The sequence below is a fragment of the Geotrypetes seraphini genome, chromosome 11, assembly GCF_902459505.1.
Source record: "Geotrypetes seraphini chromosome 11, aGeoSer1.1, whole genome shotgun sequence".
Lineage (NCBI taxonomy): Eukaryota > Metazoa > Chordata > Amphibia > Gymnophiona > Dermophiidae > Geotrypetes > Geotrypetes seraphini.
In genome coordinates this window covers 8,164,639-8,179,048 of record NC_047094.1, presented here as the reverse complement: position 1 = coordinate 8,179,048, position 14,410 = coordinate 8,164,639, and the positions used below count along the sequence as shown (strand labels likewise).

The 14,410-nt window shown below is 46.6% G+C and overlaps 2 protein-coding genes across 3 annotated transcripts in view; one reads left to right on the top strand and one right to left on the bottom strand.

The window, feature by feature from the left end:
* Nucleotides 1-14,410, top strand: part of SLC5A10 (solute carrier family 5 member 10) — a 175,465-nt gene that overhangs the window by 40,999 nt on the left and 120,056 nt on the right. For both annotated transcript variants that reach the window (XM_033963148.1, XM_033963146.1), the window contains 2 exons: nucleotides 3,291-3,496; nucleotides 9,732-9,867. In XM_033963148.1, the coding sequence (XP_033819039.1) occupies nucleotides 3,291-3,496; nucleotides 9,732-9,867 (342 nt within the window). The remainder of the gene's footprint in view (nucleotides 1-3,290; nucleotides 3,497-9,731; nucleotides 9,868-14,410) is intronic.
* The window catches only part of FAM83G (family with sequence similarity 83 member G), a 76,692-nt gene continuing 65,518 nt past the window's right edge, over nucleotides 3,237-14,410 (bottom strand). The window contains exon 5 of the mRNA XM_033963145.1: nucleotides 3,237-4,011. Within this exon, the coding sequence (XP_033819036.1) occupies nucleotides 3,634-4,011 (378 nt within the window). The 3' untranslated portion in view covers nucleotides 3,237-3,633. The remainder of the gene's footprint in view (nucleotides 4,012-14,410) is intronic.

The following is a 14,410-nucleotide window of genomic DNA, read 5'->3' as shown; positions in this document are numbered from 1 at the left end:
CCCATCCCCACTAGGATCATCTCCGTCCCCACCAGGATCCTCCCCGTCCCCACTAGGATCATCTCCGTCCCCACCAGGATCCTCCCCATCCCCACTAGGATCATCTCCGTCCCCACCAGGATCCTCCCCATCCCCACTAGGATCATCTCCATCCCCACCAGGATCCTCCCCATCCCCACTAGGATCATCTCCGTCCCCACCAGGATCCTCCCCATCCCCACTAGGATCATCTCCGTCCCCACTAGGATCATCTCCGTCCCCACCAGGATCCTCCCCATCCCCACTAGGATCATCTCCGTCCCCACCAGGATCCTCCCCGTCCCCACTAGGATCATCTCCGTCCCCGCCAGGATCCTCCCCATCCCCACCAGGATCCTCCCCGTCCCCACTAGGATCATCTCCGTCCCCACCCGTCCCCGTCAGGATCCTCTCCGTCCCCACCAGGATCCTCCCCATCCCCACTAGGATCATCTCCGTCCCCACCAGGATCCTCCCCATCCCCACTAGGATCATCTCCGTCCCCACCAGGATCCTCCCCGTCCCCACTAGGATCCTCCCCGTCCCCACTAGGATCATCTCCGTCCCCACCAGGATCCTCCCCATCCCCACTAGGATCATCTCCGTCCCCACCAGGATCATCCCCATCCCCACTAGGATCATCTCCGTCCCCACCAGGATCCTCCCCGTCCCCACTAGGATCATCTCCGTCCCCACTAGGATCATCTCCGTCCCCACCAGGATCCTCCCCGTCCCCACTAGGATCATCTCCGTCCCCACCAGGATCCTCCCCATCCCCACTAGGATCATCTCCGTCCCCACCAGGATCCTCCCCGTCCCCACTAGGATCATCTCCGTCCCCACCCGTCCCCGTCAGGATCCTCTCCGTTCCCTCCCGTCCCCGCAAGGAATTACCTCCATCCCCGCCCGTCCCCATAAAAAGCAGCAATTACTTCTGACAGGATCATCAATTCCACAGTTTCTTTTGCTGTTTTCCTTGTGGAATCTCTTTGGTGGAACCCTGTTTTTGTTTTCTGTTCAGGTAATTAATTTATAAACCCCCTCTTTTACTAAGGCTGACGTGTCCATTATATTATATGGACGAAACCTGCTTCCAAAGCCTTCCATCCCCGTGGGAGACCCTTGGGCCAGAGGGGGGTCCCCGTGGGAGTCCCGTGGGTTAGGGAGGGTTTCCCGTGGGACCCGCGGCATTCCCGTGATCCCCGTTCCAGTGCAGACCTCTAGTCCAGGTGCCCAAATGGATTTTCAAAACCCGGCAGTTTGTCTAGGTTTTGGAAGGCCCCGAGCTCAAGGCTGCGTCTTGAGGGCCTCTGAGCCTGCGTGGATGCGAACCGATGATGTCACCCGTATGCGCGCATGCTCGGAGGCCCTCCAGACGTGGCCCAGACTCAGGGAAGAAGAGAGGTTTGTGTGGAATGGGGCGGGGACACATGTCTTCTTTTACATTAAGATACTTGGTAGCCCTATCGGAAGCTGCCAAGGTAAATGAATTGGGATATAAAACGGTTTCGATTATTTGCGGGTTTTAGCTTGCTGGCTCCTCCCCTCCCCAATTATGTCAGCTTTTGCATAGAGAAATCGCTGATTCCAAGCATTTACAGAGAAAATCGCCGATTCCCGGCACTTTCTTCACCATGTTTTGCCTCTCCTTCCGGAACAGGTCAGGTCTCCCACCACGTTATTCACGGTTTCACCGTATTCACGATGGTTTTTAATAGCAAACAGCAAATAACATATGAAAAAGTTATTCGCGGTTCTGTTAATCCACCTATCACAGTGAATACGGAGGGAGAAGCATAAGCAGGGGTGACATTTGGGAGATGTAGAGGGATATGGGGGGGGGGGGGCCTCATTCACAGAAATAAGCAGGGGCTGAAAACTGGGGCAGTAAATGAAAAACCAGGCACTCATTTTTGTAAGGCCAGCCTTAAAAATATTAATCGAGAGAGCTTCTTTTGTTTGATTGTTTTGGGTTGTAACCTGCCCCCAGTGGATGGGCCATTTTAGTCTTAGAAACTTCTGGACCAAGTCTATAGTCCAAAACAAAACCATGAAGAAATGTTCCAGTTTCTTTGTTCTTGTGGAAAAGAAATGTGCACGAGAGCACTCTGATTACGCCAAGGGACCGTGGGATGACTGAAAAAAGCATTTCCTAGAGAAAGCTTCTCTTTCCCTTAATAACCCGCGTTCAATACCCAGCATTGGCTGCAGAAATGACTATCCTGCTGTCCACGGAGAACCTACGTTACAGGTAAGTAACTACACTTTACAAACCTGAGCAGATAAACTTGCTGAGCTGTCAGTTGAACCAGTCCTGGTTCTCTAATAGTTCAGTCCTGAGGCATGATGGGACCTGCAGTCCTGGGTAGAATCAAAGACAGGAAGTGCTTTGCTATTTCTGAATGTACGCTCAAAACCTGGAAACGGATAACTTGGCAAACATGGAATTGTAATGTGACATTGCACGAGTGCATCTGCAAGTCCAATTGAGCATTTCCAAAATGTTGTAGGAGCTGCTCCACAGAGGAGTCTGTCTTTCTGAGCGTAGAGACAACAGGGTCTCTGTAAACCAGGCATTTGGAGCTTCACACTTACCTAAGATCCAGAGGTGTGAACTTCTTGTATATCACAAGATTAATGTAGCCAGTCAAGGACCACATCTGCTTTTCCTTCCATTCTCGTGCACCGCTCCCCAGCCTTTAGACTGGAATTTGGTAGCCATGTTGGTCCAGGATATACTCGAGCCTTGTAGATTATGATACGATTTCACCCAACAGACAAAAGCACCATCTAAAGATCTTATCATGAATTTTGCAGACCAGAAATGTGATCTCACACTCTCATGTACAGCAGCATCTCTGGATTATTCGTATGCTGGTCCCAGAAAATAGATCGGATTCTAGCCAAGAACCCAATGTTCAAACCAGAAAGCACCAAGGTAGGAGTGGCAAAACAGTTGTATGTAGTCAGATAAGATTTGCATTGAGCAGTCCAAAGCAGCAGAGAAACCCAAAGGGGATAGTCGTCATATATCGAGATTTCTGGGCTGTATCCAGTGTGCAAAACAACATTTCAATATATTATTTACAAAGAGAGAGGGAGCACAAGTTGAATCATCGGGTGAGTGCTAAGAAAATACAATTGTACATTTTAACATTTCTGAGGCAAAGTATGGCACAACGCAAAAACTTTCTTAATGTACAGAAAAGAGTTTCTGAAGCAAAGATTTCCCCACTGATTTTTTTTTTTTTTAAACTCTGCTCTTTTCTTAGCTTTCAATAAGATTGGAGGTTATCAAAATCTCCAGGAAGCTTACTCCATGGCTGTGCCATCAAAGATTGTCCCCAACACCACCTGCCACCTGCCCAGGTCAGACGCCATGCATCTCTTCCGAGACCCTGTTTCTGGAGACCTGCCCTGGACTGGAATGACGTTTGGATTAACGATCCTGGCCACCTGGTACTGGTGCACCGATCAGGTAAACGTGAACAGCTTGCCCTCTCCCATATGTACAACTGCACTGGTCCCTTTAGTGCATTAATCCAAGCAGCAGAGTCTACAATACTTGAACCACAAATGTGGTCCGTGAGTCCGTAAGAAGTGGAGCCTCTGTGGCTACTGATCGTTGTAGCCTCTCCTTTTCAACTCGGCCCCATGACCCGCTAGCCTATTTATGAGGTGTTTTGACTGTGACAGTTTGGAATACGGGATGCCAAAGGGGGTGTTGATCCCATCTGAAACGACATGAGTGTCCAGGAACGAGGGGACCTTGCCGTTCCTTTGCTGGTGCGCTGCCGATGCTGGCTGGGAGTTGCCGAATCTTGGAATGTTTGCCGAAGTGTCGCTGGTTCTGGTGGGGTGGTGATAGCCCTCGATCCTTTCGCCCCTGTAGTTGCCGCCAGCGTGGAGTTCCTGGTTCTGTCCTTGGAAGCCACTGTGGTCCCTACTTGCTTTGAACGATGCTCTTTGTCCAAAGTGAAATGGCTTCACCTTCTGCAATAATAACGAAAAAGAAAGCGTTAATTCTTCTGGCAATGGCTGTGTTTTTGAGTGTTACAGAACGTCTTATTTTGCATTCCTGTTCTCTCAGGGTTTCCGCAGCTGGCATGGTGCTTGTTGCGGGTTTCCGGGTCTCACTGCATCTTGTCGGGTAGAAACCGACATTTCAGCCACCGTACTGTAAACCCAGTTCCGCGGGGAGAACATCTTTTAAACCCGCCAGAGACTTTTCCATTCTATGGGAAAAGAAACCAACTGACTCTCACAAGAAATTCAAATTTCTGACCAACTGACTTTCCCGCCAAAATTCAAAATTGGCGGACTGCCCTGTTCCCAGTCGGGTCAGTGAACCCACTATTTCCAAAGTCACACTGCAGGCTTCAGAGCAGACCCTGAAGAAAGCCACGACATGGTGGCTGAAACGTCAGTTTCTACCTGACAAAGACGCAGCGAGACCTGGAAACCTGCAACAAGCATTTCGCATTCACACTTTAATGTGTTAGTTAGGGTTGTAAAATCTGTGGACAGGAAGCTCTGGACTGTAAAGCTCAGCTGAGCCCTTGAAACTTTTTTTTTTTTAAGATATGAAGAATTTATTTATTTTTAGTTGCAAAGCCGTAGACTAGAGGCAGACTGAAACCATATTTTTCCGTTTTGGCTGAAACCCACATTTACAACTGAATTTTGTCGCTTGGTTTCAGCCAAAATGGAAACTGTAAACAAAACCATGATGAACCCCCTTCTCCCCCCCCCCCTAAACAGGGACAGCTCGCCTTTGAGACCTGACCCCCCACCCGTGGGCTTACTTTAAAAGTATTGGTGGTTCAGAGGGGAGCAGGAAGGATTCGCGCTCACCCCTGTAACCTTCTGGGACTTTGAGTGGCAATCTCACTCGACTACCGTGAGGAATCAGAGCAGCCGTGCTGAGATCCAGAGTTGGCATGCATAAGGCAATCGGTCCTGACTGTGCAGGTTCCAACCTCAATGTGGTTGCTGTGACGAGACTGCAGCGGGGGAGGGGAAAGGAGGAAGGACGGCACCAAAGTTTCAGTTTGAGCCGGAAATACACTTGTATTTTGGGCCAGAACCGCAAAAGCAGTAAATTGGAATTTTAGGTCAGATTTTTTGCAGTGGAACGGCAATTTGGTTGGCCTCTTCCTGAGAATAAGCAAAACCTCCCGTAGCACTGAAAAAGCTGTGAAGTGCAGCTGCTGACAGCAGAGGGCAGGCTGGAGGCAAATGAAGGACAAACATTTCAGCCAAGACCAAGAACCCTGCAGAGAGTCTCTCTAGGGCAGAAGTGTCAAAGTCCCTCCTCGAGGGCCGCAATCCACTCGGGTTTTCAGGATTTCCCCAATGAATATGCATGAGATCTATTTGCATGCACTGCTTTCATTGTATGCTAATAGATCTCATGCATATGCACTGGGGAAATCCTGAAAATCTGACTGGATTGCGGCCTTCGAGGAGGGACTTTGACACCCCTGCTCTAGGGAAAAGCAAGTGAACACACACCGAACTGCTTCCTATAGAAACTCTCATTTTAATTATTTTTACAGACAAGTTTATTTTTGTGAAGGCGAAAACATTTCCTGAACTGTACAGTGCTTGATTTAATGACATAGCTGAAAGAATATATATTAGTTTTGATTTCTTCTACACAGGGGCATAACCATGGGTGGGCCTAGATGGACCTGGCCCACCCAACAACCACAGGCCGCCCTTGCTAACCTCCCTGGCCTGGGCAGCCTCTCTCTTGCCCTCCCTTCCCGGCCCCTCAGCCCATGCAGCCTCTCTCTTCCTCTTCAGGGCACTGACAATGGGTTCTGTACGCTGCCGGCAGCTGATCCAAAAGCCTTCCCTCTGATGCGTTTGCATTTTGCTTCTGGGTCAGCTGCTGGCAGTGTATAGGACGGGTGGCCTGAAGTGGAAGAAAGAGGGGGGTGGGAAGGAAAAAAAGAAGCTGCACAGCCGGGTGGGGGATTGGCAAGGGAGGGAAAGAGAGAGGCCTGCCCCCTTTGGGCTCAGGCCCACCCAAAACTGGCTATCTGGCTACGCCACTGCTTCCACCATTTTTGTCTAATATTCTCTATAACACGTAGCCAAGAAGGCTCTAAGGCAGCAGCCGTGGCAGTTTTCCTAGTTGCAGCTAGTTGAACGTTCGTGAGAGTAACTGTCAATTGTTTTGCTTCATTTTCATTTTATTCATAAATAGGGTTACCAGATTTTATTTTAGTAAAATCTGGACCCCTAGACCTGGTCCCCCAGGCCTGCCCAATTCCACACATCCCTGCCCCATTACGCCCCAATCCTACCCTAGCCCTGCCCCCACCCTGCCCCCTGCTCTCGTCAAGCAGCATACGTGGATGTGATGATGTCACACACATGCATGTGATGTCATCGCAGGGCATCCACGCATGAACGGATGCCTTCCTGCCCGACGCAATTTCGAGGAAGCTTTTGAAAACCCAAAGTGCCGGGTTTTGAAAAGCCGTCCGGACCCCCAGACGTGTCCTCGAAAATAAAAATAAAATAAAATGAGCAAAGCATTATACATTAAAGCTATACATTCACTGGACATGAAATGGGAAATCTATAAAACACACCTCAAACAATAAAATAAAAAAACTGACTATCAAATGGCATTGGCTAACACCCCCCCTCCCCCTTAAGGTCTCCAAAGGTTATTCATAGGCCTGATTGCCCCTAAACGTCCTGGCATTTCACATTCCCTCTAATTTTCAATCTCTGGAACACAGCCGCTAGCCGAGACAAATAAGAAACACAGAAATCTTACGGCTTATCTGAGATGTAAATTAAAGATGTTTTTTTAATCAAGCCACTGAACCACAACGCCAGAATGATCAGAAATCTAATAGCTGCAGGATTGCTGCCTCTCTCCTACAACCTGACCTGTCTGAACTGGAACATTTCTGCTTCTTTGCCATTTGGCAACTCAAACGAATAAACAGATTACAAGAACCTTGGAGGGGGTTTTCTGTGCGTTCACCACACCCACTCATCAAACAGGACCCTGAAGACGGAAAGGCAAGTGGTAACGTTCACAGGACCCCAGAGACAGACCGTAGGGACTTTCTTTCACACTGTTTCACTGTGTTCTGCGCGTCCCAGTTCAGAAGCCAAGATCCTGATTTCCGAAGTTCACGTCAGGTACCGTCTGGGGAACAGGAATCTGACTGGAATGACGTGTGCTATAGCTGAGAATCAGACATACTCACGGAAGGAACATTTCACGAGGAAATGGGACATATACTAATCACACCCATCCCTAAGGAGCAAAAAAACTCAAAACCAACTATAGACCCATCCCCTTATTTACCAAGCTACTTGAAGGATTGGTCAACTTGGAGCTAGTGAACTATCTAGACCAGGGATCTCAAAGTCCCTCCTTGAGGGCCGCAATCCAGTCGGGTTTTCAGGATTTCCCCAATGAATATGCATTGAAAGCAGTGAATGCACATGGATCTCATGCATATTCATTGGGGAAATCCTGAAAACCCGACTGGATTGCGGCCCTCAAGGAGGGACTTTGAGACCCCCTGATCTAGACCAATTTAGCATACTCAATGAACACCAATCAGGATTCAGAAAAGGTTTCAGCACTGAGACAGTCCTAGCTTCAATCCTTAATCACCTATACGGCCTATTCACCAAAGGAAAAAGTGCCCTGATTTTACAACTAGACTTCAGCAGTGCTTTTGATCTTGTTGATCACGAAATAATGCTACATTGCCTAGATCAGTGGTTCCCAACCCTGTCCTGGAGGAACACCAGGCCAATTGGGTTTTCAGGCTAGCCCTAATGAATATGCATGAAGCAAATTTGCATGCCTATCACTTCCATCATATGCAAATCTCTCTCATGCATATTCATTAGGGCTAGCCTGAAAACCCGATTGGCCTGGTGTTCCTCCAGGACAGGGTTGGGAATCACTGGCCTAGATGCAATTGGACTTACGGGAAGAGTAAGAAACTGGATACAGGGCTTCCTAACAAAGAGATCATACTGTGTGGTTAGTGGCGGGACATACTCAAACTCCTGGAGAAACCCCTCGGGAGTACCACAGGGTTCACCTCTATCACCTACACCAGTGATTCCCAACCCTGTCCTGGAGGAACACCAGGCCAATCGGGTTTTCAGGCTAGCCCTAATGAATATGCATGAGAGAGATTTGCATATGATGGAAGTGATAGGCATGCAAATTTGCTTCATGCATATTCATTAGGGCTAGCCTGAAAACCCAATTGGCCTGGTGTTCCTCCAGGACAGGGTTGGGAACCACTGCCCTAATGAATATGCATGAGAGAGATTTGCATATGATGGAAGTGAGAGGCATGCAAATTTGCTTCATGCATATTCATTAGGGCTAGCCTGAAAACCCAATTGGCCTGGTGTTCCTCCAGGACAGGGTTGGGAACCACTGCCCTAATGAATATGCATGAGAGAGATTTGCATATGATGGAAGTGAGAGGCATGCAAATTTGCTTCATGCATATTCATTAGGGCTAGCCTGAAAACCCAATTGGCCTGGTGTTCCTCCAGGACAGGGTTGGGAACCACTGCCCTAATGAATATGCATGAGAGAGATTTGCATATGATGGAAGTGATAGGCATGCAAATTTGCTTCATGCATATTCATTAGGGCTAGCCTGAAAACCCAATTGGCCTGGTGTTCCTCCAGGACAGGGTTGGGAACCACTGACCTACACTATTCAACATTTACATCTCATCCCTAGGACACTTAACTGCAAAAGCTAAACCTAAACTATTACATATATGCAGATGACATTTCCATTTTAATCCCAGTGAAAAGCATAACAAACGAGACCTCAGAATACATTTCTCATATTATGACCGAAATAGAACGCTGGACAATAAATTTTCAAGCTGAAACTAAACACAGAAAAAACAAAAGTCTTCCTTGCAAGGCCAACGGACAAAATTACCAAAACAATATTAAATATAAAAGATCACGACTACCCGATTACTAAAACAATAAAAATATTGGGAGTCACATTAGACACACATTTGACAATGGTTGAAAACACGAATTTAGTGGTAAAAAAGTGTTTCCTGACATTATGGAAATTAAAGACCATCAAAAAATACTTTGACCCATTATCATTTAGACTACTAGTGCAATCACTAGTGCTCTCTACACTGGATTATTGCAAAGTCGTTTATATGGGTATACCCAAAAAAACAGCGAGGAAACTTAGAATTGTCCAGAACACAGCGGTCCGCTTGATATTTGGATTGGAAAAAGCAACATCAGCCCCTACTACAGACTACTGCATTGGCTGCCAGTCGAGGCACGAATAATATTCAAGTTCTCTTGCACATGCTTCAAGCTAGTTTGGCTTCTACCTACCTGTTACCTCACTTCGTACTATACAGCCCTACAAGACAAACCAGAGGATTAGATTAGATTAGCATAGGAGGATCGCTCTTGCCCTGGATCACCACTGGACCAGCAGGGCTTAAGGTAGGCCTGAGGAAAGGCCTGCGATGGATCTGAAAGGGTGAAGACTCTAATGTAAACGGAGACCCCCCCATTTTTGAACCATTTTTTTCAACCAAAAATCTAGGTTTATATTCGAGTATATACAGTATATTCCAAAAAAAAAAAAAGAGCTGTCCTGACCTTGGACCCAACTTCCCTGACGGGATATTTTCCTTCCTTTCTTGCTCAGGTCATTGTACAGAGGTCTCTGTCTGCCAAGAACCTGAGCCATGCCAAGGCAGGCTCGATCCTAGCCAGCTACCTGAAGATGCTACCTATGATTTTCATTGTCATGCCAGGAATGATCAGCCGGGCCTTGTATCCAGGTAAGGTTTCTTTTACTGCTTTCATGCAAACTGGGAAAGTTGCAGAATGTGTTCCCAGTTATTCAGATCAGCCTTTGGACTGGTGGAGAAGCACAAGGAGTAGGGTTATCAGACGCCTGGGTTTACCCAGATGTGTCCTCTTTTTAGAGGGCTGATGTCATCAGCAACGCGGCACACGGAACGCCCAGGCAGGAAAAGGCCGTGAAGCAGCCTGTCTAGATTGTTGCGATGCTGCGGTGACAAGGTATTTCGGTTTCATGGTCAGAGGGAGAGATGGAAGGGTCAACAAGGGGGGGGGTGCGCTGCAGCTGTTGGAGGGGGGGTTGTGAGGGATAGAAGCTGCAAGGGTTCTGCTGCACAGGGGGATGGGTGAGAGGGGAAGAAAGATGCTACACATGTGGGGGAGAGAAAGGAAATAGGAAGAATTGTGGTGGAGGAGAGGAAGGGAGAGATGATCATTGTACATGAAAACAAAAAGACCTAGTGCCTTTTTTGGGCCCCAAATTAATTTGAGACAGTGTCTTATTTTCAAGTATTGCCACTCCTCAGTATCTCTCATCTCTCTCTACTCAACCTCCCTGGCAACTCCATTCATCTCGCAAGTCGCTCTTATCTCTACCGTCCTCCTCCACCATCAGCTCCCTGTACTTTACCCTGGAGTAGACTTACTATATGTGTAAACCATTGTGAAAGATCTTTGTTCAGAAAAATGGTACAGAAAAAGAAATAAAGAGACAGTGAGGTCAGGCAGACATGCTGCTACTCAATCATGGCTGAAGCACTACTAGGCATACGTAAGAGAGAGTCCCTGCTCCACAGAGCTTACAATCTATTCAAGACAAGACAAATCCAGGCTAAACTCAATCTTTTTTGAGGCTGCTTTAAAATCTTAACCCCTTACTCACCTGCTCAATATTCATGTTGTTTTAACCATTTCCACAATAAATAATTTCCTAAGCCTTTTATTTGTCCTGTTTGTCTGTCTTGAACACATTGTGTGGTTTATTATTATCACCCTTCTATGAAAATGATTGAATCAGTAAAGTCCTCTTTCTCTTATCAAACTGTCTCCATGTGGAATTCCTTTCCACTACTGGTGAGATCAAATAAAAAATTATCTAGAGTTTAGAAGGATGCTAGACTCTATTTCTATAATTTGTTAAATTGGAAGGTAAGTGATGCTAGGAATCTATATATATATAAAATCGGAGGTATGTATGTGTGTATGTATGTATGTGTGTGTGTGTGTGTGTATGTGCCGCGATCACGCAAAAACGGCTTGACCGATTTGAACGAAACTTGGTATGCAGATCCCTCACTACCTGGGGTGATATGTTCTGGGGGTCTCGCAGCCCACCTGCACACGTGGGCAGAGCTACAAACAGAAAATCAGATTTCACCCATTCATGTCAATGGAAAAAATGTAAAAAGCTGCCATTCTCACAGTAATTCCAACTATAAAACACTTTCTATGACACTATAACCACTAGGGACATCGTTTCTATTCTACCACGGACACCATACATATAGAGTTTGTATGTTCTAACTATGTTTGTAACTGTTTCCTTCATGCACCCCTGTTCATAATGTTATTACATTACATGAGTACTCATATATGCTGAACTAGGCACACAGGTTCCATTCTGAACCGGGAAAAAACTGCATGGAGTTTCTTTTCAACCTGAGTTTCCACATATTGAGTTGTTTAAATCAATACTGAAACTTTTGGATGCCACTTATTCCAACAGATCTTCCTTTTCAGTTTAAGAGATTGCAAATTCCAGTGAGACTTGCATTCTCTATCACAATCAACAAATCACAGGGACAGACTATTACATACTGTGGAGTGGATTTAAGATCCCCCTGTTTTTCCCATGGTCAACTCTATGTTGCTTGCTCAAGGGTGGGTTCACCCAAGAATTTATATGTTCTTGCTCCAGGAGGTGAAACTAAAATTGTTGTTTATAATCAAGTTTTGCGTTAGTTGTATTGTATTCATTTTGTCAAATATTTCACATTCTAATTTGAATATTGTACTTTTTATAAAGCTGTAAAAAAATAATTTCATTCACCACTATAAAGTATCTTTATTTGAATCCATTTACAGTGTTATTGCTATAATTAAATACCCGTGCAACGCCGGGGCATCAGCTAGTTAATTTAAAAGGGATGGTTAACAAGACTAAAGATATTGTAATGCCTCTGTATCGCTCCATGGTGCGACCTCACCTGGAGTACTGCGTTCAATTCTGTCTCCTTATCTCAAGAAAGATACAGTGGTGCTAGAAAAGGTTCAAAGAAGAGCAACCAAGATGGTAAAGGGGATGGAACTCCTCCCGTATGAGGAAAGACTAAAACGGTTAGGACTCTTCAGCTTGGAAAAGAGACGTCTGGGGGGAGATAGGATTGAAGTCCACAAAATCCTGAGTGGAGTAGAACGGGTACAAGTGGATCAATTTTTCACTCCGTCAAAAATTATAAAGACTTGGGGACACTCGATGAAGTTACAGGGAAATACTTTTAAAACCAGTAGGAGGAAATATTTTTTCACTCAGAGAATAGTTAAGCTCTGGAACGCATTGCCAGAGATTGTGGTAAAAGAGGATAGCGTAGCTGGTTTTAAGAAAGGTTTGAACAAATTTCTGGAGAAAAAGTCCATAGTGTTTTATTAAGACATGGGGGAAGCCTCTGCTTGCCCTGGATTGGCCACTGTGAGAATGGGTGTCAGGTCAAAAGCGCGCCGGGACAAAGGTGCGTGCAGACAATTGAGCGCAGCGTGGAGGTGCGCGCCGCACAAAATTACTGTTTTTAGGGCTCCGACGGGGGGGCGTGGGGGGAATCCCCCCACTTTACTTAATAGATATCGCGCCACGTTGTGGGGGTGTTGTGGGGGGTGTTGTGGGGTTGTAACCCCCCACATTTTACTGAAAACTTCACTTTTTCCCTGTTTTTAGGGAAAAAGTTAAGTTTACAGTAAAATGTGGAGGGTTACAACCCCCCAAACCCCCCATAACGCCGGCGCGATCTCTATTAAGTAAACTGGGGGGGCTCCCCAACAAAAACCCCCATCGGAGCCCCTAAAAACTGTAATTTTATTTGGCGCACGCCTCCGTCTTGCGCTCAGTTGTCGGCGCGCGCCTTTGTCTTTCGCGGGGTTGTCTATGAACCGTGAGAATGGGCTACTGGGCTTGGTGGACCGTTGGTCTGACCCAATAAGGCTATTCTTATGTTCTCATACTGGGAATCAGCTTTTATTTTGTATTTCCTGAACTATTATTGTGTTCAGTGTTTGCTTTGTAAACCTCAGTGGTCTGAGAGGTGTCTGCAGAATAGAAGTTTATAACACTATAGAAATGAGGAGGAGGAATAATGTTGGACTAGAAGGAGAGAAGGAATATTGGATGGCTCTGTAAGGTAATGTACGTGATCTGGTGCGTGAGGGGTTTGTTCTCGAATTTTCCTTAAGTAAAAACCCCTCCCCCCCCCTCGATATGTGGACTTCAGACTTTTCTTTTCAGATCATAGGGCTAGATTCACGAAGCAAACCGATCGTGTAATCGGTTTCCGACCCCTTTGCGACTTGATTTCCCCTCCGACCCGCGCATGCAAATGAGGGGAAACGGCTTGCAAAGTAGGAAGGCAGCGATTCACTAAACAGAAGGAAGACTGACTGAGCTGCTGAGGACCAGTCGTTTCACTTCTTACCGACTCTCCTGCCCTTTAAAACCATGGGCTGGCAATGCCCTTTTGTGGTTTTAACACGCACACCCCCCCCCCGCGCCGATGCCCTCCCCCCCATGCTGATGCCCGTCTCTATGGCAGAAGGGTTCCCTCTCCCTCCTGCCATCTGTAAAGCACCTGACTCCCCCCCCCTCCTGCTCCCAACATTTAAAGGTACGGGGAGGGGAGGAGGGGGGCAGGGTTCAATGGTGGTGGTGGGGTTTCCATGGCAGGAGAGAGTTGGCATCTCTCCTGCCATATTTGCACGGATGGATAGGGAGGCAGCGTCAGTAAGTTCAGGGGGGGGATCCCGACGGCCATATCTGTGCAGGTGGGGAGGTCAGCCTCGGGTGTAGCAGCTGTTTTTTTTGGGTTGGGGGCGCTGTCCGGGGGGGGGAGGCTTTTTTTTTTTCCATCTTTTTTTTATTGGCAAGATATTTTGCAAAATATTTCTGCCATTAAAAACAAAAACAAAACCTGGCAGAAGCCCTGACAAGGAGGCAGCTTCTCCTGTCACTACTATCAGGGCTGCCCCGACTCGATTGAGTCGGGGAGTTTGCGTGCAAATCATTTGCATGCAGCAAAGATAGTGAATCAATTGCTGTTTCAAAATTGGGCAGAAATCAGCCAACAGCGATTGAATCGCTATCTTTAGTGAATCTGGCCCTATGTTACTATCATATGGATTTATTTTAGAATTCATTTTGACGTTTTTCTTTGTCTTGTAATTTTCCTTCATTTGATCTTATAAGACACACATTTAAGAAACTTACCCCCTCCTTTACGAACATGTAGAAACATAGAAACATAGAATGTAGCGCGG